This window comes from Calypte anna, chromosome 11 (genome assembly GCF_003957555.1).
Source record: "Calypte anna isolate BGI_N300 chromosome 11, bCalAnn1_v1.p, whole genome shotgun sequence".
NCBI lineage: Eukaryota > Metazoa > Chordata > Aves > Apodiformes > Trochilidae > Calypte > Calypte anna.
Genome location: NC_044257.1, coordinates 1,478,687 through 1,504,202, shown reverse-complemented (window position 1 = coordinate 1,504,202; position 25,516 = coordinate 1,478,687). Strand labels below are relative to the sequence as shown.

The 25,516-nt window shown below is 51.4% G+C and overlaps 1 protein-coding gene across 1 annotated transcript in view; it reads right to left on the bottom strand.

The window, feature by feature from the left end:
* Positions 1–91: 91 nt before the first annotated feature.
* Positions 92–25,516, bottom strand: part of ATP6V0D1 (ATPase H+ transporting V0 subunit d1) — a 39,236-nt gene continuing 13,811 nt past the window's right edge. The window contains exons 3-8 of the mRNA XM_030457577.1: positions 10,850–11,028; positions 7,021–7,100; positions 3,510–3,587; positions 2,726–2,902; positions 1,906–1,983; positions 92–1,401 (exon numbers count right to left, since the gene is read on the bottom strand). Coding sequence (XP_030313437.1) covers positions 1,240–1,401; positions 1,906–1,983; positions 2,726–2,902; positions 3,510–3,587; positions 7,021–7,100; positions 10,850–11,028 — 754 coding nt within the window. The 3' untranslated portion in view covers positions 92–1,239. The remainder of the gene's footprint in view (positions 1,402–1,905; positions 1,984–2,725; positions 2,903–3,509; positions 3,588–7,020; positions 7,101–10,849; positions 11,029–25,516) is intronic.

Below are 25,516 nucleotides of genomic sequence, written 5' to 3'. Positions count from 1 at the left end.
CCTTGCCTGGGGTAAAAACAAGTGTTTCCAGGCTCCACCACCACAAACATCTGATTCTCTGGCTAAGGGACACCCAAGGAAGGTGGGGGAGTCCAGTGCAGCAGGCAGATATTTATTGGAGAGAGGAGGCAATCACAGGATAACAAACACTGCAGAGGTGACCACAGCACAAGCTGGGATGGAGCCACTCTCCATCCTCCCTCTCTCCCTCCCTCCCAGCAGCAGCACTGAGCACAGGGTTCCCCCCCAGGCAGGCTTCTCACTGTCACCCCACCTTGAAAGCAAGTGGGAGGTGGCCTGGACACAGCTCAGCAAGGAGCCAGGCTGCCACACCACACCATGCCCCTAACCACAGGCAGGCAGGGCCGGGACAGGGTGTGGGGCATTTCTGCCACCAGCTGCCCCCCTCAGCACTCAGCAAAGTGACTGAGTAGGGCAGGGCCAAGGCTCACCCTGCCCAAGGACCAGTTGTGCCTGGACAGCCCTGGGCAGGGGGAGGTGGCTGTGCCAGCCTGGGGGAGTGCAGGGGGTCCAGAATGTCCTCAGAGCCTCAAGGAGCCCCACATGGTGCAGGGTTGTGACAGCTCCAAGCTGTGGGTCCTCAGGGGAGGAAGGAGCTCAAGCAGCTTATGGAGCCCTTTCAGGCTGTGGGGCAGGAGGAAGAGCACAGGACAGGAGTGCAAACAGTGCTGGAGGGGAGAGGAGCTCTGCTCCACAGGGTCCATCCCAGTCCTGCCTGGGCCTGCTTGGTCCTTCCCAGGTCAGGGTGAGGTTACAGGGGGATGCAGGGATTGCACAGCAGCATGGGCTACACTACAAATCACACTCAAACTACATCTCAGAGGAAGAAGTGACTGGGAGGTGTACAGAGGACTGGCAGGCCTAACGTGTCCCTCTGCAGCAGCAGCAGCAGGAACCCCCCAGCTGGTGTTTGCTCTACGAGCATTAAGCACATACAGCAATTATTACAGGAACACGGGGACTATGAGATACACAACTGCTCCACAGGGCCCAGCCTGAGCCACCACTGATCCCTCCAAAACCCTCCCAGCACACACAACTCAAGCTTCAGCTTGTGAATAATTTAACCAAGGACTGTAGAGTCTCCTCATCTGAGCCAGTTCCACAGGTGAGACATCCCTGGAGTCGGGGCAAGGGATAAAAGGGGTAACTCAGGGAGTTAAATGGGGTTCCCTCCAGACTCCAGGGGTGGGAGGCTCTGGGAGGAGCAGGAGGGAGTTAGAAGATGGGAATGTAGTTGTCAATCTTGGTCCTGTGCCTCTGGGCAATGCACTCTGCAATCCAGACGATGTTGCGGCACTCCTGCTCCTTCAGCTTCACAAAGGCATAGAAGACACCAAAGTGGAACTGGTTGAGGAAAGCCAACTTGTTCAGCTTCACCTAGAGAGAGAAGGAACCAGAGGAGAAGATCTCAGTCGTTCAGCTCAGGTGGGAGGAGCTGGGCAAGGAGAAGCTTGGGAAGCTCCATGACTTTCCCAGCAGGCTGGAGGGCTCAGCACCAACCACTGCCCTGCTCTGCACCACCACAGCACATGGCTCAGGGCAGGCTCTGGAATAAGAAGGGAGGAACTATTTATCCCCTGATGTGCTATGGAAATCCTGCTTTCCCACATGATTAGGCTCTGGTTTTGCTATCAATGAACCAGATCAAATACTCACCTGCAGCCCCAAACTTGCCTCCCACACTGTTCTTATCTCTCTGGGCAAGAAGAGGGACTGAGCACCATGCTGGGCCCCTGTTTCCTCACTGGAACAGAGGGGAAAATCCTGTTCCTCTCCCCAGGCCCTGCCCACAGCATTGCTGGCAGGCCAGCAGATGAGCTTGGGCTGTGCTGAGCCTTGCAGCTGGCACCAAGCAGGACAAGTGTCTCAGGGCTCACTCACCTCATGCTCAAAGAATCTGTCTTCAAGGGTCTTGTCCCCAGGGTTACTGCCAGCCCCCTCAAACAGCAGCTTGTACTCCTGCCAGAAGACATCACAAGAGGATTTACCCAAACCCCAAAGCCCTGCAAGCTCCACAGCATCTCTAGGCCCTGTACATCACCCCAGTCACCAGGTTAGGTCAGCAGAGGACACAAGCCAAGAGTCTGCCCTGTGCACACATGAGTAGTGCCAGGGGGATGCTGCCCAGGCTGCACTGCACATCCCCTGGCTGAATGCAAGCCCCAGAGAAAAGTCTTGATGTCATCTGCAAGCTTGTCCAGCCAAAGATCCTTCCTCCTACACTCTGGAGGGTTTGGGCCAGGCCCCTGTGCTCACAGTCACACGTCTCAGTCACTTCACCCAGGGGACACTGAGCTCACCCCCAGCCTTAAGAGCAGCTTAAGGAACCCAGATATATCCAAGTGTGTCCCTCTCCCAGGTCCATCTCCCCTGATCTCAGTGACCCACGAGAGCTGGAGACGTGGCACACCACATCTCATTGAAGGCAGGATCCCCTCCTAACTCATGACTGTCACTGCTGCCCCCAATACTCCAAGAGTTTGATGGTGGGACAAGGTGCACAGGGGGTGCCTGGTCTCCCTGTCACCACTGCAGTGACAGGGCAAACAGCATCCCCAGCAAACCAACCCCACTTTGGCCAAGCAGAGCACAGGGCCAAAAGCAGCAGCAGCAAATAGGGTTCCCCCCAAGCCCAGTTTCTCCCCCAGTCCCCAAGAAGCTCTGATCCTTGCTGCAGTCCCCACAGCCCCAAAGCACTCACAGGGTAGTAGTCAGCAACATTTTTGACTTGCTCGTAGTCATCTGCCCTGGCCAGCTGAGCCAGGCCCTCAGGATAGAGCTTGCCACAGTGTGGGAACAGCTTTGCTCGGTCCTCCTTGGACAGCTCGGTGCCAAATGAGTTAATGGTGATAATGAAGGCCCTGCGGTCAGCTTCAAACTGCAGGAGAAGAGAGGGTCACCCGGGGCTGCCAGAGGTCAGCAGATACCCACCCTGCTCTGCAGAGAGCCACAGAGGAGGGCAGCAGCAGCAAGGTGTGCTCTACAGCCACCCAGGACGTGCTGGGCTCCCAGTTTGCCCAGTAGCTGATGCCTGGGGAGCAGCCAGGGAAGGAAATCCCCAGCCCAGGCACAAGCCAAACCTCTGGGCAAAAGTCTGTCCAGGTCACAGAGTCTCTCTCACCTCCTGCTCCCAAGCCCTGCACATTGCACAGCTGGCCTTGGCCTGCTCTGCTGGTTCTCCTGCTTGTTGTCCAGGTGAGAGGATGAAGATGTTGCCATAAAGGCAATGTGGCAGGTGTCTGCACCTGGCCAGAGCAGGAACCAAACCTGTCCAAAGTCCTGTCCCTGCAGGCAGGGTCTCTCCAGGTCTCCCAGTGAGCAGGTGGAGTGTGCATGGGGATGCTGAAGAATTGGAGTGTGCATGGTGCATGTGTGCAAGGAGTGTGTGTGGGAGTGTGCAAGATGGAGTGTGCATGGGGATGCTGGCAGGCCAGCTGGGCCAGATCACCAAATATCATGGCAGCTACAGGGGTCTCCAAACCTACCTCCAAGATGGGGCACATGGCATCTGCTGTGGTACCTCCCAGAACCTTGCAGAACTTGTAGAAGGACTCCAGGTAAGCCTGGAAAAGAGAGGGCAGATAAGGACTGTTCCACACAGCTCCATCTACTGCCCCACGGGGCCACTCAGAAGGGGACAAAGAGCGAGCAGGGATGCTCCCAGACACTTTACAACAGCACAGGCACTCTCACCTCCCAGGAACTTGGAGATGCCAAGCCTATGTGAAGGTCAGTGTGGAAGGTCAGTGTCTCCAGGAGCTGGAGACATGAGGGGTTGTGGGTTGGTTTGCTCAAGCAATTGCAGGAGGAAGGTTAAAGCCTGTTTTCTCCTTTGAGCTGCCTAACTCCAAAGCAGTCACTGAAGCCTCACGTGGTTTCCTGACCCTGCTCTGGCCCCACAGACTTGCCAAGCCACACAACTCCAGCTGCAAGACCCATGCTCAGAAAGCACCAGTGGGAAGAGATGAGGCAGGACATCTGTGAAGGGAACCGACCACCTTCTGTCCTGCTCTCTCCACGCTGCAGCCACTTGGTCTCCATCCCAACTGGAGCACCGTGGAAAAGACATCGGGATGGGCACAACCACACTGAGTCCAGGAAACACAATCCTTTGTGGAGATGTACTGTAATCCAGCTGGAAGATGACTGCATCTCCCAGGAGGAACCCATGAAAGCAGCTGAAAGTGCTGTTTAGCAAAAATTTTCTCAGAAGAAGCCATCATGTGGTAAAAGATCTCCCTGGACAAAGAGCTGCAACCAGAATCATTTAAAAAGGGATGGGATGAAATCAGGCTGAGAAGTCCCAAATCTCTGCTTTGTCACAATAACTCCAGGACTGAACAGGGACCAGGAATGCACATGTTGGACACCTTCAGGCTCTGCACTTGGAAAGCACCTGGATTACAGTGTTCTGTCAATATTTGTTACCACACAGTGCAAGAGGACACTGTTGGGTGACACTGAAGAACGTTGTCACCAGCCCTTAAGTGCTGGGGAGCAGAGAGCATCACCCTGCAGAGCTACCACAGGAACAAGGACAGGAGAGGAGGGAACCTGAGCAAAAGGGTCACCCACTGCCTCTGCCCTTCTCAGAGTTCACAGAGAAACTTAAGGCTTTCAAAGCAAAAATAGGTGAACTTAAAACATCAAGCACTGAATCCAGGATCACAGACAGCATGGAAACACAGCCTGTAAGCCAGCTGTGCTGCAGGACCTCCCCTGCAGACCCTCCCCTGGGTGACACCACTCCACACACATTCCCTTTTGGAAAAAACTGCAGTCTCTGGGCATTTAACAATGCTCCACAGAGTTGGATTTCCATGAACCCCCTCACTCACCCTCCACCTCCTGCCACCCTCCACCCCCTTTGTCTGTTGTCTCCAGCCCCAGGATGATCTGGAGCCTCTGCATCCACCTTGACTTTTCCAGCACCACAGCTCTGATTCACTCCTCTTCCAGGTGAGGAATCCCACCTGGTGCTGTAGTTCCCCAGGCAGAAGCCACTGTACCCAAACCTTAACTCCTTGGCAACTTCTCTTCTGCTGCTGTTCACACGTAGGGATGAGAGAGGAGAGGAATGGGACAGTGTTCAGGATGAACACAGTAGGGATCACAGCAGCACAGCAATATTTGCAGTTTCTTTTCTACTGCTAGAAACAGATTTCCTTGTCCCTTGCAGAGAGACATTTGCTGAGGTCAGTTGTAACCCAAGATTTCGTTTAGCAGTAGAAAGGAACAAGGAGACCTTCACTGCACAAGCAGAGCTGGCTTTACCTCCTTGCCTCTCCCATACATCACTCCACATTTGTCCATATTGATTTGCCTGCTCTATTTTATTGCCCTCTCACAAAGCTCCTTCACCTGGCTCCTACAAGAAGGTCACCAGCAAAGGCCAAAAGTTATCAGCTTCACCTCAGCACACCCCTTAAAAACATGGAAAAAAAGGGAGCAAGCAATGCCTGTTCAAACCTTCTGCCTACACACTCACAGATTCCTTCCAGAAGCTTCCAGCAGGTCCTGGGGGCTGCCCTTCCCCTTCCTATGTCAGCTCCTCTGGGATGCAGGCATCCACCCCAGGCACCCTCTGGCTCTGTTCCTCAGAGCAGATTTCATTTCCCTCATTTTGCCTGTGAAAACCATTTGCATTGCATTATACATTTTCCAGTCCTGGGGGAAAGAGGTGGCTTCAAGAGAAAGCCTCAGGAGCACTCACCTCCTGTGTCACTGTGATTTGTGCCTGACAGAGCCCCTGTGCTCCCCAGGGGCTGCTCTTTGGCAAGAACCAGTCCCAGCACAGGCTGAGGACAGGCTGAGGCAGCCAACACTTCAGTTCAGGGGTAGGAAGAGGAAAATGCAAACAAGTCTCAGGCCTCAAAAAGGAGATGGGAAAGGATGTGGCAGCTGGGACCCAAGGGGACACCTCCAGCTCCCAACCTGTTCACTCTCCACTTGCTCTCCTCCCTGCCTCAGCTCCCCAGAGGGCTGTGCCTGGCAGGATGAAGGTATTTCTGTGCACAGGTTACAGCCAGAGGGGGAAGGCAGCTGGGCATGACTGCTGACACACACAGCTCCTTCTCCCCCCCCTTTCCCTCCTTCCCTTCACACCTGATGTGTTGTTCTCTGCCTCTCCAAGGCCACGGCTTCCTTGGGAAGCAGAGGTCACAGTGACTGCAGGCTGGCTGCCACCAGCTAGAACAAGGTTGGCAGATACAATCTGCATCCCACCCTTCATCCAGAGAGTCAAGATGGAGAGATAGCCACAGCCTGCACACAAACACCTGCCTGGATATTGCCAGCTCAAACCAGACAGAGCTTGCAGAGCAGACAGCAGCTCCAGTGCAGGCTCAGGACAAGGAGACCATTAGGCCCTCTCTCCCTGGGCATGCAGGATTCCTTGGTTCCTTGACCCTGGCTGCAGCCTCCACAATGTTCTACCAAAAGCATCTGACCACAGCCACTGGAGACCTGAGCAGACTGCTGGAGGCTGTGCTGAAAGAGCTCAAGACAGAGGGCCAAGCCCGTGGGAGTCCTTCAGCCAAGTTAAGATCAAACCACTTCACCCCTCTGAATGCAGGCAGCGATGCAGCAGAACTCCTGTGGTTAAGGAGCAGCCTCCTCCTGGAGGAGGAGGAAATTTTTTCAAAGGCAGGACCTCTAAAAAAACTCTCTTGCATGTGACAGCCTGATGGCTCCAAACCCAAGTGACTCTGGTGCCATGACTCTGCAAAGCTGGGTGATGGGATGTCACACCCCTCCGAGATCACTGCCTTTACTTTCCAGCAGATGCAACTACCTCTTGGTCACATTCTCTTTATTACAGCTCCAGGGAAGAAAACAAATTTATTTTTAAATCTTCTCTCAGAGGAAAATACCTTCTCTGCTTTGGATGAGGAAAGCCAACCAAAACTGCAGCTGCTGACCCAAGACAGAGCTGCTGTCATGCTGGTAATCAACAGGGGAATGAACATCTCCTTCCCCTCCCAGGGACTCACTTACCTTATAGAGTGTGTTTCGAATGATTTCAATGTTCATTTCATCCAGGTCCTGTTCAGATATGCAGTCTTGGAAGAAAGCAGCTGAAAGAGAGCCACAGGCAGAGTTACCATTGCCCTAACCATGTCTGGCACTTTTCAAGAGTCCTCAACAATACCATGCAGAAGTACATCCTGTGCTGAGCTGGTCCCTCCCTGGTCTGGCCCTTATCTCCACCAGCCACCAAATTGCCATGACTCAAAACCTCAGGCTCCACCATGGCTCCCCAGGCCACAATCATTCTGGGGGCTCTCACACCAGCCTATTCTCAGCTCTGGCCCCCAGCATCACTGACAGAACACCCTGCATTTAAAAACGAGCCAACCCCAAACTGTTCCCAGATGCAGGCACTCAGAGGTGTTGAGACAACTTCCAAATTGCCTGCTACAGCACAGCAGAGCAGTGCTCCAGCATCTGCAAAGCTGAGGAAGCTGGCACTGAGCTGCTCCCTCCTCCTGCAGCACCTTAGTTGGGCTGAGGAGTCACAGGGATGCCACAGCTCCTACAGCCCGAGGTGTTTCCCCTGGTCAGATCTACCAGTCCCATTTTCCACTTCTTTTGAGGCCTTTTACTTCTCCAGCTGGAGGTAAGCAACAGGAGGGAAGGTGAACTGGTGCCTTCTGGGAGGATGTTCAGCCTTAGGTACAGAGCATCTCCAAGTGTGAGAAGTTGCTGCCACCAAGGTAACACAGATTTCAGACCTGACACAGGGTACTGGAAGCTGCAGATAAAGATGAGCCTTGTCCCTCTGCAGTACCACAAGGCTGTTGTACCACTCCTTTGCTAGCAGGAGCACAACAAAGCCCCACTGACAGGGTTTTCTGACTTCTGCAGCTCTCACTCAGCAGCCAATTTCACTGAATTTGCTACAAAGAGAAATATCATCTTTCTCAGCTTGTGCAGTCCAGCTGTGGGTAAAGGACACACTGCACTCAAGCTGACAACTGATGGGTGCTCTGCTGGCTGACAGACCAGGTACACTGCAGGCTCCAGCTCTGGTGTGTCCTGCTGCTACAGCACCAGCACCTGGGCATCTACTGGGTCTAGAAAGTTCTGGACATGCACTGACTCCCCTCTTGCCTCCCCAAGATTTTTTTTTCCAACAGCAGGAGACCTCTGCCACGTAGCTGGAGCAGCACAGCTCCCTGTGGCTGGCACAGATGAAACCAGAGTGTGCCAGGACTGGTTTTCACTGCAGGACTTGCTGGCCAGCCTGGCCAGCAGCAGTGGCTACTTCACAGCAGCAGAGGAATGAGAACAGAAGCTATTTCAGTCCTTGGCCCTCCAGTGTCCCAAATTAAGCTAAGGGCCAGTCTTATTTTGCCCTGCTAACCTAGGAGAGCCATTTGGGGTTAGGCATTCCCACCAAGCCACACAGCCACTCCAGGAGATGGGAGCTCTGTGGTCCCTGGAAGCAGAGCAAGTTCAACAACTGGAGCCTGCATGCTGCTTGTTTAGGCAACACAGCTTCTGCCCATGTCCTCCTGCTGAAGAAATGCCACAGGAGATGGTACACAGCCTCCAGGGCACAGCCAAGGCACAAGGGTGAAGGGCTCAGGCTGGGCAGGGCAGGAGCAGGCAAAGCTCACCCGTGGCCAAGTGCAGGAAGGGGCAAAGCCCCTCAGCTGCAGCTCTGTTCTCCAGAGCCTCCTCACCCCTCCACACACAGCTCAACTTCTGAGGGTCTCTGAGAACCACTGGCTTTGAAATCCTTGGTTCCATCTTCTTCCCAAAACAGGAAGGTTCCTGCCCACTCGTGAGAAGGATTTTCTTCCCACACACCATCCCTCCACAGTGGGCTCAGCTCAGCTGCAGGCAGAGCCTTGGTTCTCCTGCTGCTGCATCTCCCCACCTTGCAACCTCATCTCCTGAGAGATGTTTCCCCTCCTTTGCTTGGCTCTAGCTGGCAAATCACTTTTCCATGACAACTGTTTGACTTCACTTGCCCCCATTACTACAGAGAGCATTTGCAAAAGCCTTTTCAGTTCCAAACCCAACTATTTCTATCAAAGACAACATGATGACTTAGAAGTGTTTTGCTGTTCTAGCAACCCCAAAAGTATGATTAATCACTGACTCAGGCATACCTCACCACTTTTTTGCCCACAGATGCTAACCTAGAAAGTCTCTTGTGACTACCTCTCCTACAACAAGACTTACAGCTCTTCTCCAGAGCCACTTCCTACAGCTTTTACCTTTAAAGAACTGATTGTTGAGTTTAGTGTCACCACAGAAAGTGAGGGAGGAACCCCCAGAGCAGAGTCAGGAGAGAGCAGAAATTCACAGAAATCACAGAAAGTGAGGGGTTGGAAGGGACCTGGAAAGACCCTGGAGTCCAACCCCCCTGCCATAGCAGGGTCACCTCCAGCAGTCACACAGACACCTCCAGGGGGGCTTTGAGACTCCACAACCCCCCTGGGCAGCCTGGGCCAGGGCTCCCTCACCCTCACAGTGGAAAAGTTTTTCCTGATGTTTCTGTGGAACCTCCTGTGCTCCAGTTTGTCCCCACTGCCCCTTGTCCTGTCACTGGACATCCCTGAGCAGAGCCTGGCCCCATCCTCCTGGCACTCAGCCTTTCCATATTTATCAACATCACTGAGCTCACCCCTCAGTCTCCTCCTCTCCAAGCTGCAGAGCCCCAGCTCCCTCAGCCTTTCCTCACCAGGAGATGTTCCACTCCCTTCAGCAGCTCTGTGCCTCTGCTCTGGACTCTCTCCAGCAGTTCCCTCTCCTTCTGGAACTGAGGGGCCCAGAACTGGACACAATATTCCAGATGTGGCCTCACCAGGGCAGAGTAGAGAAGGAGGAGGTCTTGCTGACTGCACAACCTCCTGGTCAAGGCTTGCAGCCCTGAGACATTAGATCTTACTGCAGCATCCTGCTCCACATGGAGCTTAAAAAGACTTCTGGAGATTTTTTAAAAATTTATTTTCCTTTTTGCTGTTGCTGGTTGGGGTTTTTTGGTATGTAAAGAGTTTTCCTTATCTAGAGCTAATGTTATCAGTCTGAGAACAAGACTGGGTGTATGCAGATCTCTACAGTTATCTACAAAAGCTGCCCAATGATCCAATTAAAAGTGCTGGAAATTCAGTGACTTTTTCCAAGAGAGGACCTGGTAGCTCTTCCCTAGGGTGACCCATGGTAATTACTAAAGAGATCTCACTGTGTAAGACCTCTCAAACTTCCTCCTTCCTCCCTAATTTCATGTGAGGGTTCCCAAAAGAGAACATCTCTAGCTGACAGGATAGAGCTACACCTGCACTTCCATGACAGTTCAAGGCATGGCTCACACAGACCAAACTTCTCCTTGTGCTGGCTTGGGCATTTGTTGAAGCACACAGCAAAATATTTGGGCCTCCAGAGGAAAAAAACTGGCATAGGAGAGGCAGAAACCTGAACTCAAGCCCAGCCATCCCATGGCCACATCTGCACTCTCTTCCATAAAATCAAACCCTAGCAAATACTGCAAAATATGCTTCTGAAGGATAAGTTTTAATTTATCAGAGATATACAGAACTCAGATTAGAAATGACCAAATAAATGTTATAGCTGTCCTGATAATGTGTGATTTCTTTAAATGCTCAGCTGTAACTTCTTGGGTCACCTTCTCTTGAATCAACTGTTTCAAACAAGTTATCTCTTGGGAGTTTTATTCTGCCTTTAGGAGATCCTTGAGTTGAAGAAGTTCAGGTCTATTTTCTAAAGAACATTTTTTTAAATCAATAAATTCTCACACAAAGAGACACTTGAGCTCCACAGAGAGCTGAGAGGAGCTTTGAAAGGCTCTGCTCACCCAGGGGAGTGTCCACCAGGATCGCATTGTAGAGCTCGGCGGGCGTCTGCGCGATGTTCACGGCTTCCATCTGCTCAAAGCTTCCCAGAGGGTGGCACTTGGGCACCAGTTCTGAGATGGAACGCTGGTGCAGGGTCCCAGTGATCAGCAGAATGACATTGTCAATCATGTAGCTGTACCTGGAGAGATGCAAGATGAATCATAGAGTCACAGAATGGGCTGGGTTGGAAGGGAGCTCAGAGCTCATCAAGTCCAACCCTTGATCCACTCCCCCCGTGGTTCCCAGCCCATGGCACTCAGTGCCACATCCAGGCTCTTTGGAAAGATCTCCAGACACGGAGAATCCACTACTTCCCTGGGCAGCCCATTCCAATGCCTGATCACCCTCTCCAGAAAGAAATTCTTTCTCATCTCCAACCTAAACCTCCCCTGGCACAACTTGAGACCCTTTGTGCCCTCTTGTCTTGCTGAGAGTTGCCTGGGAAAGGAGCCCAACCCCCCCTGGCTCCAACCTCCTTTCAGGGAGTTGCAGAGAGTGATGAGGTCTCCCCTGAGCCTCCTCTTCTCCAGCCTCAACACCCCCAGCTCCCTCAGCCCTTCCTCACAGCAATTCTGCTGGATCCCTTCACAGCCTCCTTGCTCTTCTCTGGACCTGCTCCAGCACCTCAAGCTCCTTCCTGAGGGGCTGAGGGTCCCAGAACTGGACACAGGACTCAAGCTGTGGCCTCACCAGGGCTGAGTACAGGGCCAAATGAAGCCTGTCATCACCCAAGGAATGGCAAACCCAGCACCACACGGGTCCTCGGGGGCACTTCCAGAATGAGCTTCCCACAAAAAAAAAAAAAAAAAAAAAAAAAGGAAGGAGCCTCCTTGATGGCTCCTTATTGGGCCAGCCTAGGAAAAGGGAGTCAAGCTCAGTCCCAGGCTGTACCTGGGACACCATCTCAGCATCTCCCACCTACTGCTGAAAAGTATCAGCCTGGAAGGGTCTTCTGGAGGCCTCTGGTCCAAAGTGTGGCTTTGGGCACGGCTGTATGGCTGATTCCAGCTGCTCAGGGATATGTCCCACTGAACTCTGAATTATTTGCAAGGATGTATAATGTACACCCCAGTGTCTCCCCAGGGCCCTGCTCCAGTACCTGACCACACTGGCAAAGTCTTTTCCTAACAGCTCCTCAGAATTTCCCTCACAGACATTTGGCTGTTGCCTCTCACCTGACCCCAAGCACCACCAAGAGGAGGCTGATTCCAGCTCCCCAGCACCTTCCCACAGGAAAGCTGGGAACACTTCTCCTTCCAGCATTCCCACTGCTCTTCCTGCACCACCAGAGAGCAGGTGTGACAGGCTGAGTGGCAGGAGAGCTGCACATCTCCTGACTGCAGCTCAGCTTCCCTGCCAGCACCACTGCTCCATCTCACCCCCACCACAGGCTGGGGAGAAAGGGGCACATTTCCCACTCCTTTCCAGAAAACAACAGGGCTGGCAGTCTTGGCACAACCTTCATTCACACCCTCACAAAAAAGCCTTTTCAGCCAGCAGGAGCTACAGGCTTCTTCACATCAGGCCATACACCCGTGTCCCTCTCCACTTACATCCTACAGGATGAGCAGATTCAGTCTTTGGCACATCCAATATGGAACCACTTAACTCCAAGCTCCACCAACACAAGCCCTTTGGGACCTTCTCTCCAGGATGTCCATGCTTTTCTTGCACTAAGAAAGCCCAGAATTTGGCACAGGGTGATGCCTCCACCAGTACCTAGCAGAGGGGAAAGATCACCTCCCAGTTCTCCCCTTCCAGTCAAAGACTGGAGACAGAGTTGGCCTGATGACTGGGAATAAAAGAAAGGCTGGTGAAGTTCTCCAAGTAGATGCTCCAAGCAAGGGATCAAGACCCCATGTAAATACAAGGTATAGAGAGGAAAAATGTCTGCAGCAAGAACAGGAGCAGTGCTCTGAGCACCTTCACCACCAGCTGAGCCACAAGCCAACCAAGCTGAGGATAGGAAGAAACATTAAGCAAGGTTTTGTGGCATTCAGCAGAAGCCAGTGGCCCTCAGCAGCAGAGATGCTGGAAGAGCAGGTATTTGGGATTTTACACTCCCTGGCTCTCACTGCTGGAGCTCTATCTCTAAAAAGGTGGGATGATGGAAATGACCTGAAGAAGCTCCTTGGCAGGAACCGCTCCAAAACACAGGAGCTCAGCCCTGAACTAGAAGAGAAGGAGCTGCATCTATCTGGAGTCAGAGCTGTGTTGAGGCTCAGGCTTCCTGTGTGTGCTTGGGCACTGAAGAAAGAGAACCTCAGGCAGAACACCAGGGCTGGGGCAAGGACAGGGACAGGGAGACTGATGGATTTGTCAGACAGGCACTGGGAGGCTGCTGGACTTCTCATTTCTGGGCTGAGGAGGAGGAGGAGATAGCACAGCCCTGCTGCCCTCTGCACCACATCAAAGGCAGGCAGGCAGAGCCAGTTCAAGGCAGATTCCAGCAGTTTTTATGAGAAGGGCTTCCTGCCTCCCAACCATGCTCAAAGGGCACGAAGAAACCCCACTCCTTAGATCCTCAGAGAGGTGCTGCCCACACTCTCCTGCAGGGCTGGGTAATGCACATCCTGGCCACGCCATTTCTCCAGGGAAACTTTCTGTGTTTGCAGCCACCTTCCCAGAGACCTTCAGCCTAGAACCACAGCCACCAGCACAAGCCTCGTGCCCCAGGAAACCTCCTTGTGCCCTTTCATCCACAAGATCATTATCCTCCCCCTTCTGGTTGTGCAACTCTCACCATGGAGATGATTGCAATCTCGAGGACAGTAAGAAGGTTTTTGGGAGGAGTGAGGGGAGCCCCTTGGAAGGAAGCAGCTGCCTCCTGATGCAGATAAATCCCCTTCCACATGCTGAGCCAGACCAAGGATATGGACCAGGGATGGAAATTCTGCCCTTGTACCCAGAACTGGTGAGGCTGGGTCCAGTTCTGGACCCATAACTCTCACCACTCTCTCCAAGTGCCTGCAGGGAGGCTGCAGTCAGGTGGGGGTCAGGCTCCTCTCCTGGAGCTGCCCCAGGGGAGGTTTGGCTTGGATATCAGGAAGCACTTCCTGATGGAGAGGGTGATGGCACTGGGATGGACTGCCCAGGGCAGTGGTGGATTCCCCATCCCTGGAGGTGCTTCAGGAGGTAGGTGACAAGCTGGACTTGATGATCTCAGAGGGCTTTTCCAGCCTCAATAATTCTGTGATTCTCTTACTTCCCAGCTCCCCCATCTGCCCTCCAAAATGTAAGTTTGCTCAGTGCAACACAGCAGCTTCCAGGAGACACCACAGGCAGGGTTCCTCTCACCAAACCAAATCCATTTCTGCAGCTCAGGCTACACAGAAAGAACAACAGGAACCTGATCACTGCTGCACCTCCAGTGCTGTGTGCTGGGCCCCTCATTACAAGAAGGAAATTGAAGGAGTTCAGAGAAGGGACCCAAGCTGGGGAAGGGTCTGGAGAACAAGTCCTGTGGGGAGAGGCTGAGAAAACTGGGAATGTTGAGTTTGGAGAGGAGGAGGCTGAGGAGAGACCTTATTTATTGCTCTCTACCTGAAAGGAGGTTGTAGGGAGGTGGGTGTTGGCCTCTTCTCTGAAATAACTAATGATAGGAGCAGAGGAAATGGCCTGAAGTTGCCCCAGGGGAGGTTCAGACCAGAGATTGGGAAGAATTTCTTTACTGGGAGAGTATTCAGGCACTGGACCAGGTTGCCCAGGGAGGTGGTGGAGTCACCATCCCTGGAAGTTTTTAAAAACCATGCAGATGAGGCACTTCAGGACCTGTTCCAGTAAGCTTAGCTATATACATATAATTTTTTTTTTTGGGGGGGGGTTGTGTTAATGGTTGGAGGCTATAAAAGTCCTGAAAGATCTTAAAGGTCTTTCCCAGCCATGCCAGTCCTGTGACTGCACTCCACAGCTTACCATGGTTGTTGTTCTCTGCAAGATTATTTGCAGCTTGCAAGGAGCCTGGCCAAAGTCAACCATCCAAGAGGAACTGAGGGAAAGTGCCTGAAGGCCTTTCTGTTCTCAGGGCTTCAAAGCAGCTTAGCTCCTGGACTCACACTGGTCTCACCCCCATGCACACCCAAACCCAGCTCAGCATCAAAAACCACAGCCAGGTCTGGGCTCTGCCCCTCTTCCTGGTGAGAAGCTCCTTTTTTCCAGACTGATGGTCCCAAGAAGGACAATCCAGCTGGTGTCCTCTGCCAGAGGGCAAAACATGGCCCTCCCCATTCCACTTATCCCCCTTCACTTGCTTGTTTCCTCAGCCTTCAGGGGAGCCTGGGGAAAGGCAGAGTCTATAAATCAAATGCCAAGGTATCCAAGGACACCCAGGACCACTTTTTGAAGGAGTGCTTTACCTCCTGAGACAACTTAAACCTTCCTGTCTGAGAAGAATTCATGGCTGCAGGAGGAGGAGTCACCCTGCATGAGTCAGAGGGGAAATTTCTCATTCAAATTTCCACTGCCAACAGCATTTCAGCCTTTTACAACAACAACAGAGCTGCAGGAGGACAAATGTCTTTCCCCTGCCTGCCAAGGCACCACTTCCCAATCCCTCCTGATAGATCCCACTGGGTTCCAGTGAGCCCAGACCATGCTCATTCACATCCAGTCCCTGCTTCATCCCAGCAAGAACACTCAACAGGGAAGTCTCCTGGTGCCAGGGCAGCTGGAAAAGCCTCTTCTCACCTGTGGAAGAGACAACTCTCCCTTTTCTGTGCCAGGTCCCACCAAAACCACCTCTGCTTCCATTACCACTCATTGCAGAGGTCCTGCCTAGCTTGGCATTTCCTCCCAGGCCCAAAGAATTAAGATTTATTATGGTGGCAACAGTTTTCCTAGCAAGTCCAAACTACTTCATTAATTAAGCAGCTTTTGTCACCACCCTCCCCATCTCCTGTTAGGTTCTCACCAGCTTCCAGTGTTTCAGATTTCAAGGTTCATGGATGCTCCAAGAGCATTTTAGCCTTCACTAGCTCTCAGTGCAGCTAAGAGGTTAGAGGACCAGGCTATGGGAGACATGAGGAAACAGGACTAGCTGGTCACCTGCAACATCATGAAGTCTTTCTGCAACCTCTGCTTGACATGGAAAAGCAGTCAGGATGTAGGATGAGGTGGTGGGAGACTGGAGACAGGTAGAAGGAGCAACAAGCTCCTTGGTGAGGCCAATCCTTGGGATTTGCACTACATCCTTGGGAACACTCAGCAGGAGTTCAGAGGAAAAAGCATTTTATGGTGGCTCTCAGTGACACAGGCTGGCAGGGCTGTCATTAAGTGCTAAAATGGTGCCTGACCTCAAGCCCCCAACCTTGACTCCATTAAATTTTCCACTCTTGCTCTCAGCTGCTCTCTGCCCACATGAGGAGATGGACACAGAGAGGGGCTGTGATGTTCAGTCAGGGTTTGAGGTGCAGTGATGCTCTGCCTCACTCTTCCTGTCAGCCACCCAGCTGAGATGTGGTATATTCCAGAAATTCAGCTTCACAGAAATGTGATTTTACTTGGTACTGAGAAGCATCACACAAGAGGAGAATTTCTTATTAAAGAACAGGAAAGAGTCAGCAAGCAGAGAAATATCACCCACATCAGAGCAGAGAAGGTGGCTGACAGCTTCCTGAAGTCTCAAGACAACCAAAACCAGGATCTTCTCTTCTCCAGAGACCTCCAGTCCAACACCACGGGCACTGGGACACACTTGTCTAACAAGCACAAAGCCAGGCTAGGACATGCCCAGAGGACCCAAAAGTGTGTGTGTATGTGTGGAGAAAGATTCCATCCAGCAGCAGGTCAGAGAGCTCACTCTCTCTGCTGGTTTTGGGAGGTATTATCTCCCACCAGACTCCAGAGCAGCACAGCAGAGACCTCTTGGAGAGAAAAGAAGAGAGGCAGACCTCAGCATCCAACTTGTGAGACAGTCATCTGGGGAGAGCTGTCAAGCAGAGCTGAGGAGGAGGAAAGCACACATGGAAAAGCCATGTACAGCTGCTCTGCCCCTGTGTGTTTCCTCCTTTAGGGGCTATTAAACACAGGCACTTATAAACAAGACATGCAAGAAAGATTGCAACAGCCTGCTGGCTGTTGGGAAAGGTTGTTTAGCAGGGGAACACATAAAATGCAGGAAAACTTGTGACATGGGGCATTTATAACTTGGCCTGAAGGCCTTTGGGCAGAACCCTGCAAGGCAGTGACCCCAAGACAGTTAGGGCTTCTCCCTCCCCTGTTTTCTAATCCAATTAGAAAGACTCATTGTCCTACAGCAGATAGGGTGGGTTTTTATTGCTTTCTCCTCTAGGATACTAAAGAAACCATAAACAATACTGCAAGTGGTCACACAGCATGACTAACGAGGGAGCACTGCGTGACCTGTGATGCTCAGGGATCCTCTGGAAGCTTTGCAGCTCAAGAGATGCTCTGCAAAGGGTCAGGAGGACAGCCCTGGGTGACAAGAGCCATGGCAGAGACACAGCAGGGATGAACTGGGCTGTGGCTGGGGGGTTCTGCCAGGATGGGTGAGGGTATTGCATTGCTCAAGCAACTTTAATTCTGTTCAAAACCAGCCCCAGATCTCAGTGCAGACTGAAGCCAGCAAGGCAAAAAGTCACTGTGGGATTGCACAGTTACTCAGACTGCTGTTGAAGCATGTGTTTATTTTGGGATGAAAAAGGGAAATCACCAGGATCAAAGCAGTGCTCTAAACTCAGCAGGAATTCCAGAGATAGCTCCATCACCATCTAAAGCTCTTGTGACTATTGTCACTTTAGCATCTAGTGCTTCCCTCTTGCAGCTCATCCAGTCCCCGTGCTTGGGGGCTGGGGGGAAGTAACCTCAGGAAGGAGCTCTGGGGTGGTTGTACTGCTTCTTCCTTGGGTTTGGGAACTGTACCCAGACCCAGTGCCTGATCCCACTGGGTTTGAGAGCTGAGCAAAGGTGCTGGTAGGCACAGCCACTTGTCACCCCCCTCTCTGGCTCTCCTGTAGGCAGTCAGGGGGGACAGCAACTCACAGGCTTCAAATAAACATGAGACACAAAGAACAGCCAAGAGCTGAGATGCTGATATCTGGAGGATCATTACTAAATAATTATTAGTTATTATGTTTTAGGATCATTAGCTAATAACTAGTAGTATTATGTAGTTTTAGGATGATTAGTAAATAACCACCCAGCTGTCCTGAATGGGAAAGGAGAGGGATGCTGCACACCAGGAAGGCTTCAGTGTCTTCAGGTCACAGACAGTGGATGAATTGGGTCAAATCCTTCACTGGATTTTTGAGCTCAGACTGACAGAATTCAGACCAGCAGCTTCTGGCCAAAAGCAGCAGTTGTGCCCCAGTTTGCAGCTGAAGCTCTGGCAGTTCAGGGAACAGCAAGAGCAGACACAGCATGTGATGGCCTCCACTCAGTGTCCTCATCTCCTCCTGTCTTCACACACTGCCTTCCCTAGAGTCACACCAGGGAAAAAAAGACAAAAAAAAAAAGAAAAAGAATAAACCCACACCTAAGTGGCAGGTTTGTGAACCTGCCAAAGAGAAATCTGAGAATTCCATGGTTGCCACCACAAACCAAGGGCACTCAGCCAATAAGTGGGTGCCCTGCTAAACTTAGATCAACAAAACTATTTCACAGCAGAGTTATAACCCCACAGCACTACAGAGCCTGTGGCAGCCTCTCAAATCCAAGAATCCAGGAATGTTCTCAGCATCAATCTATATTTAGCTGCATCTCCACATGATTTTTACCATCTTCTAGTGAGTCTACATCTCTTGGGATACTGACCTCAGTTTTCCAGTGGTATCATCTGGTAACTAATAAGCAGTTGTACAGTGTTAGCTGTGCTAAAGGCTAACAAGAAAAAAAAAAAAAAGCTAGAAAAAGTGCTTTTCATTTGGAGGCTTTATGAATCTGACATCCTGTTCTAGATGTGTACAAACCCTTTGAAACATCAGGGAATGTTTTGAACACCTCACAGAGCCTCTGGTTGTTGAAACCTGGAGCCTCCAAGATTCACTTCAGAGTCTAAGAAGCCCTGGGCTGGTGTGCAAGGCTGAGTCCTGGCACACTGGGCTGCTCTGAGCAGGCTTCAGCACTCATTACTTTTTAAACATTGACCAGAAACCTCTAATCATGCTGCTTTCACACAGATCAACTACAAAAGCCAAAACTGCACCCACTGTTTTCTTACCTTCTTTGTATGTAAAGCATCAAATAATCCCATAATCCAAGGGTATCACAGACTAAAGGCTGCACTGTCCAAACTCCCACTGCCCCCAGAACTGCCTGGAGCAGCCAAGAAGCTGAATGAGTTTTATGGCCTAAACACCCCTGGCTGATTGTCAGTGATTGTGTGGTCTGGGCTTAGATAAGACCCAGAACGTGACTGTGCAGAGGGACCTGCTGCCAGCAGGAGACAAAATAAAAATCACCATGACAAGAAAAAAAAAAAAAAAAATCACCTGACATGCAGGAAACCAAGATTTGCTTGGCCTCCAAACACTCCAGGACTTTGCAGCATTTATGGAAAGCTCCACGTAAGTATTTACAAGACTTCAAACTACCAGAGAGAATATGGATCTGGGAAAGGGAACCAGGACCCAAGATGCCCTCAAGAAATCTTCAGAAGCTGTGCCCTTGGCCTCCAGACCTTCTCTGGCTGGAACCTGCCTCAGGTAAAAGGAAAAAGGTAAAAGGAAAATTAAGGCCTCCAAGGTCAAGCACCAGAAAAAGCCTTGAGAGGAACTTCAACCAAGGAGTGAAAGCAGGTTGCACAGGGACAGAAGTGCTCAGTCAACATTCAACCCCTGGAAAGCACTGCACGCAGGCTGTCCCCAGACAGACATGGATCTGAGGAGCACTGAGACCTCCTAACACACCCCTTCACTCCCTGGTTTATGACTCCAGCAAGGTTCAGCCTGTAGAGGGAAAGAGAAGGCACGTGAGGGAAGCAGGAGGACTGCTCCCTGAGGCTGCAGAATCACCACTGTGAGTCAGCTCTAAACAAAGCCCCAGAAAGCTGAGTCCACACTCTGCCTCTGGATGAAACAGCATCACTTGGAGAGGGATGGTGTCAGGGGTGATGTGTTCCCACCTCCTCACCCACACCTTGCATGCTCAAGCACCTTCTCAGGCCTGCACAGCTTGATGAAAGATGGAAATGCCTTAGGGAAACACAGAGCTACAGCTGGAGCTCACACTCTGCTGTGTCTTCACTTCAAGCTGCAGCACACTGCTCGTGGCTGGGGTGGCTGCTGTCATTCCCAAGGGAGGAAAAGCAATGGGATCAGGCTCGTGCTCTCCCTGTTTAAATCCACTGGATGAATCAAGGGTTCTCCAGGCACCAGAGGTTTGGAAGGAAAAAAAAAAAAAAAAAAAAAAAAAAAAGCATCCCCTAAGCAAAAGACACAGGGAAATCCACCTTTCCCTCAGCAAAACACCCAGGGAAATCCACCTTTCCCTCAGCAAAACACCCAGGGAAATCCACCTTTCCCTCAGCAAAACACCCAGGGAAATCCACCTTTCCAAGAGTCCCTTTCTGATGAGGACACCCACTGTCACACCAGTTTGGAAGGTGATTTCCACAGCCACCCACTCCCTTTCCAGACACTGATTCTGGGAAAATGGTCTGAGATGTGCACCCTGTGAGGTGGCAGGAGGACAGATGCAGTTCTGCTGCTACCACCCAGAAGACACCACTCTGTGATCATTTCCAAACCATTAGTCCCATGCCCTCTGATTTTGAATATTGCATAAGCACTCCAAGAACTTGGTTTATCAGTTCAACTTTGCACTCCCTGCAAACAGGGAAGCTGTTTGTCAGGAACCTGAACTTCTCTGCCAAAACCCTCTCTGCCAGAACAGGCTCATAAACCTTTTATTGCAGGATCCCCAGCCACCAGGGTACATTCTGCTTCCCCCTGTCACCAAGGGATCAGCAGCTAATCCAGGAGAGTGTAGTGCAGTTTTCACCACAGCAGCATTAGGAAAAAGCCTTCAGTGTTGTGTTTGCCCAAATAAACTGCAAGCTGTCTAATACAAAGCATTTGGAGTTTGTCCTTCTGCAAGAAAAGGCTCCAAAAGGATGCAGTCATATTCTGTAACCTCTGCAGTTATGCCAGGATGCACACTCCAGTATATTTAGAACAAAGACAGGCAACTTCCTACTCCAGAGAAGAGGATTATTCCCCTTCAGCTGAAGTAGCAATTGAAACAATTTGGCACCAGAAAAATCACTGCTGCAAGATTAAGTTTGAACTCAAAAGCCATGCAGCAGAAACTAGATCTATCCAGTGCAGGGGAGAGGCAGAGCAGGACTGGGTCAGGGAGGAGGTAACAGAGGAAAGTGTCAGCTCAGAAAAGGCATGTGTGAGGGAAAAGGTACATGCAGCCTCATCAAAAACACCTCTGCTGACCACAAAAACAGACTGAAAGCCAAGCCCCCAGCTGCATCTGCAGGGCAAGAAAGAACCCAGCTCTCAGCCCCAGCAGACTGGTGAAGACAAAAGACTACCTGGGTCTGTCCTCTGAGCACGGGCTTGATCCTGGATTATCATGGATTTGGAAAAGGTGTTTAGAGCAGCCAGGTCCCCCTCAGACCTTATTCCTCCAGTGGGCTCTGTTTCTGCAGTCACCAGGGGATCCCCAGCACAAGATCAAAGCTTCCTCTGCCTCCTGCAAGGGCTCAAGAGACTCAAGAGCTGCCAGAGCCCTCACGTCAGCCTGCTGCAAAAGCAGACTTGAAGAGTGGGGAAGGGACTGTGCTGAAAGCAAGGGTAACAGTGACAACAACAAAAAACCAAACCAAAATAAAAAAAAAAAAAAAAAAAAAAAAAAACAAACCAACAAAAAAACCCCCAAGCAACCTAAAATGCCTCCACCCCTAAAAAAGCAAAACCAACCAACAAAACAAAACAAAACAAAAACCTTTTTCCTCCTCTCCTGGAAAAATACCAAAGCTCAGGCTGCAACAGGTTAAGATGGGGAGGCCACCAGGATAAAAATCCTCTCTAGACAGGAACCCCATGAGGAAGGAGCCAGGACATGGCACTGTGTCAGGCTAACACAAAGAACAAAGCCTTCACAGAAAGGCATGGCAGCACAACACCAAGAAGAACCTAAAAGCCACTTCCATCCCACAAATCAATATGTGCCTGTTGAATTCAGGAAGTGGGTTTTGCTGTTTCAAGTACACTTAATACCTGTTTGTTGCTGCCCTCCAGAACATTGCCCACATTCCCTCAGCCAAACAGGGCAATGTTTGTGTTGGAGCACAGGTATTAACAACCAACTTGTGCCTATCAGTCAGAACTTACTACAGTCAGCTGGGAAGCACCATCACTCTTCCAGCAAGATGCAGGTGGCTTTCAGAGACCATGGCAGAGCCAACAAAGGTTGAGTTTTTCCTTAGCATGCCTGGCAGTGGCAGAGGTCATCAGCTGCATCACCACTTGAAACAACCAAAAAAACCACAACAAAATAAAGGGGAGAGCAGCCACTTTCCTCAGTATCTTGGTACTAACAACACAAGAGTTGCCACAGAAGACTTCCTGGAGAGGAGAGGAGCCAGGAAAGAACCAGCATGGTGCCAGGAGTGGAGCACAACAAGGACAAACTCAGTGGCAGAAAGTGACCTGAGGAATGAAAACTGCTGCCTTCCTGGGTCAGTTTTCTTTGTGTGCTTTTCTTTTCCTTTTTTTTTTTTTTTTTGTCCTCTCCCCCCAAGCTCAGGAGACAATCCAACTCCTGCCCACCATCTCTGGAGGTGAGCAGCCTTACCTGGGACAAGGTGTGTCCCTGGGGACAGGCAGCCATGGGGCTGGAGTGCCACCTCCCGGCAAGCCCAGGCAGCACTGCCTCACCCTGGAGCTGGCCAAGGAGGGGACATCAGGACATCCTCCTGGCTGCTCCAGACCCCATATGCCCCTCGCTGCCTTCTCCTTGTTGTGTCCTCACTTAGCTCACAGGTCACTTAGAAGAGGGAAGAGAAAACACAAAGCATAAATCTTTTCTTTTTTTTTTTGGGAGGTTGGCTCAGGAGCAATCAGAGATGACAAAGGTGACAACTCCTCCTAAGAGCTTAACCCAGATTTTCTCTGGGTCAAAATGTGAGCACCCTCCCAAACCAAGAGACTCAGGAGAGCACCACAATCACTCAAAAGCACCTGTCCTGGTTTGGGCCAGGATAAAGCTGATTTTCTGTCTTGTACTTTTATCTTTTAGCTTAGTCAGAGCCTGGTGTGCAGAGCCAGGGACACTGCTCAGCTCTGAGCCCTCCAGAAGGAATAAAGAGGTCCCACCTGCAGTCTCCTTTGGGGAGGAACAGACAAGACAAATGATCAAAATTGATCAAACAGAGGATTCCATCCCATACACCTCAGACTCAGGAGAAATTGGAGGCATCAGGAGGGTCAAACCCCTTCCTGCTTCCCCTTCTTCCCCTCTCCCTCTTTGCTTCAGCATCCTGGGAGGATTCTGTCTGTTCCTCTGCCTCTGCTCCTGATCCATTCCAGCCTGGATCTGTGTGTTCCTGCCTCCAGCTCCCAACTCCTGCTGACCCCAGGATTCCAGCCTGGACTTTCCCAGGGCTGCCCTGCAGCCTCAGTAGGGATGGGAGAGTTATTGGGGGAGAGGGGGGAGGAACCTGGGATCAATTTCCCTGTATATTTGTATGGATTTAGTAATTTTTCCTATTTATCATTACTGTCTCATTAAAGCTGTGCAGTTTAGTTTCCAACCCATCAGTCTCTCTCCCTTATTCTCTCTCCAGGGAGGAGAGAGAGATTAATAGAGAGCATCAGGCAAATTAGTCAAAATTTAAACTGGACTTGAGCCAATTAGCTTGTGCCCCACGTTGGGCACCAAGAAATCTGTCACTCGGTTTAACTGCCGGGCCAGTGTTAAACTGTGACAGCACCCAAAGCCCAGCAGAACCTTTCATGAAGGAGAAAGCCTGGCTTTTTTAAAATCATAGAACCATAGAATGGGCTGGGTTGGAAGGGAGCTCAGAGCTCATCAAGTCCAACCCTTGATCCACTCCCCCCGTGGTTCCCAGCCCATGGCACTCAGTGCCACATCCAGGCTCTTTGGAAAGATCTCCAGACATGGAGAATCCACTACTTCCCTGGGCAGCCCATTCCAATGCCTGATCACCCTCTCCAGAAAGAAATTCTTTCTCATCTCCAACCTAAACCTCCCCTGGCACAACTTGAGACCCTGCCCTCTTGTCTTGCTGAGAGTTGCCTGGGAAAAGAGCCCAACCCCCCCCTGGCTCCAACCTCCTTTCAGGGAGTTGGAGAGAGTGATGAGGTCTCCCCTGAGCCTCCTCTTCTCCAGCCTCAACACCCCCAGCTCCCTCAGCCCTTCCTCACAGCAATTCTGCTGGATCCCTTCACAGCCTCCTTGCTCTTCTCGGGACCTGCTCCAGCACCTCAAGCTCCTTCCTGAACTTTCTGAGGGGCCCAGAACTGGACACAGGACTCAAGCTGTGGCCTCCCCAGGGCTGAGCACAGGGGCAGAATCCCTTCCCTGGACCTGCTGGCCACGCTGTTCCTGAGCCAGCCCAGGATGCCATTGGCCTTCTTGGCCACCTGGGCACACTGCTGGCTCCTCTTCAGCTTCCTGGCAATCCAGACTCCCAGCTCCCTTTCTGCCACTCTGTGCCCAGCCTGGAGCTCCCCTTGGGGTTGTTGTGGCCAAAGTGCAGGACCCGGCACTTGGAATGTTGAACCTCATCCCCTTGGGATCATCCCAACTCTCCAGTCTGTCCAGGTCCCTCTGCAGAGCCCTCCTGCCTTCCAGCTGAACACTTGCTCCTTCTCCAGCCTGGCCACTCTCAGTGAGATGGCACTCAAGTGTTTCCCAGCCCATGATGGAGTCTCCTGGGAGTTTAATCAGTCCTTTCTAAGGTAGTCAAAAATGCAAGTACATACAAAGGCCCCCAGCAGCAGTGAGTTTCAGAGCTGAACAGGACATGTGACAAAACATTTTAAGCCACACACACCTCCATTTTTAAAACCTCTGTTTACAACCCCAATGCCTCTCTCTCTCTCTCAAGAGAGTCCCAGTGACACAAAGCTCTCCTCCTGCAGATGACACCCCCACTAAAACTTTCCATATCTTTCTACCATTTTCCATTTCAATTCAACCTGGGAAGTTTAGCACACAGGCACATTCAGCTCAGGACAATTTCTTCTTCTGACCACCTGGTGCCTCGCTTGCCTGGAGCTGTCTCCCAGGAGCACTCATTTCCTGCTTAGATTTCATTATCTCCCCTAAAAGAAAGGAAACTCGTGTTCAAAAGGCAAAGATAAATCACCTCATCACACCTCTCTGTGTACCCAGCCAGAGTGGAAGATGAAGCAGCACAGTCCCAGTGTCACCCAAGGCAGGTGGGATGATGCTGAGTGCACAGACAGAGCCAACACCCTCTGGCCAAACACCTCCCAGCTCTTCTCTGGGTTAGATGGAGCCTGATGGCACAAACCTGTGCTGCTGCCTCCCACCAGACCTCTTCTTCTTCACTGGGAGGTGGTGTGGAAAGCTTCACACTGCCAGCAGGACAATAAAGCCTGAAATTCTGGCTCCCTGCCCCAAACCAAAACCTTCTACAAGCCATGGAACTCTTTCAGGGAACCAAATAT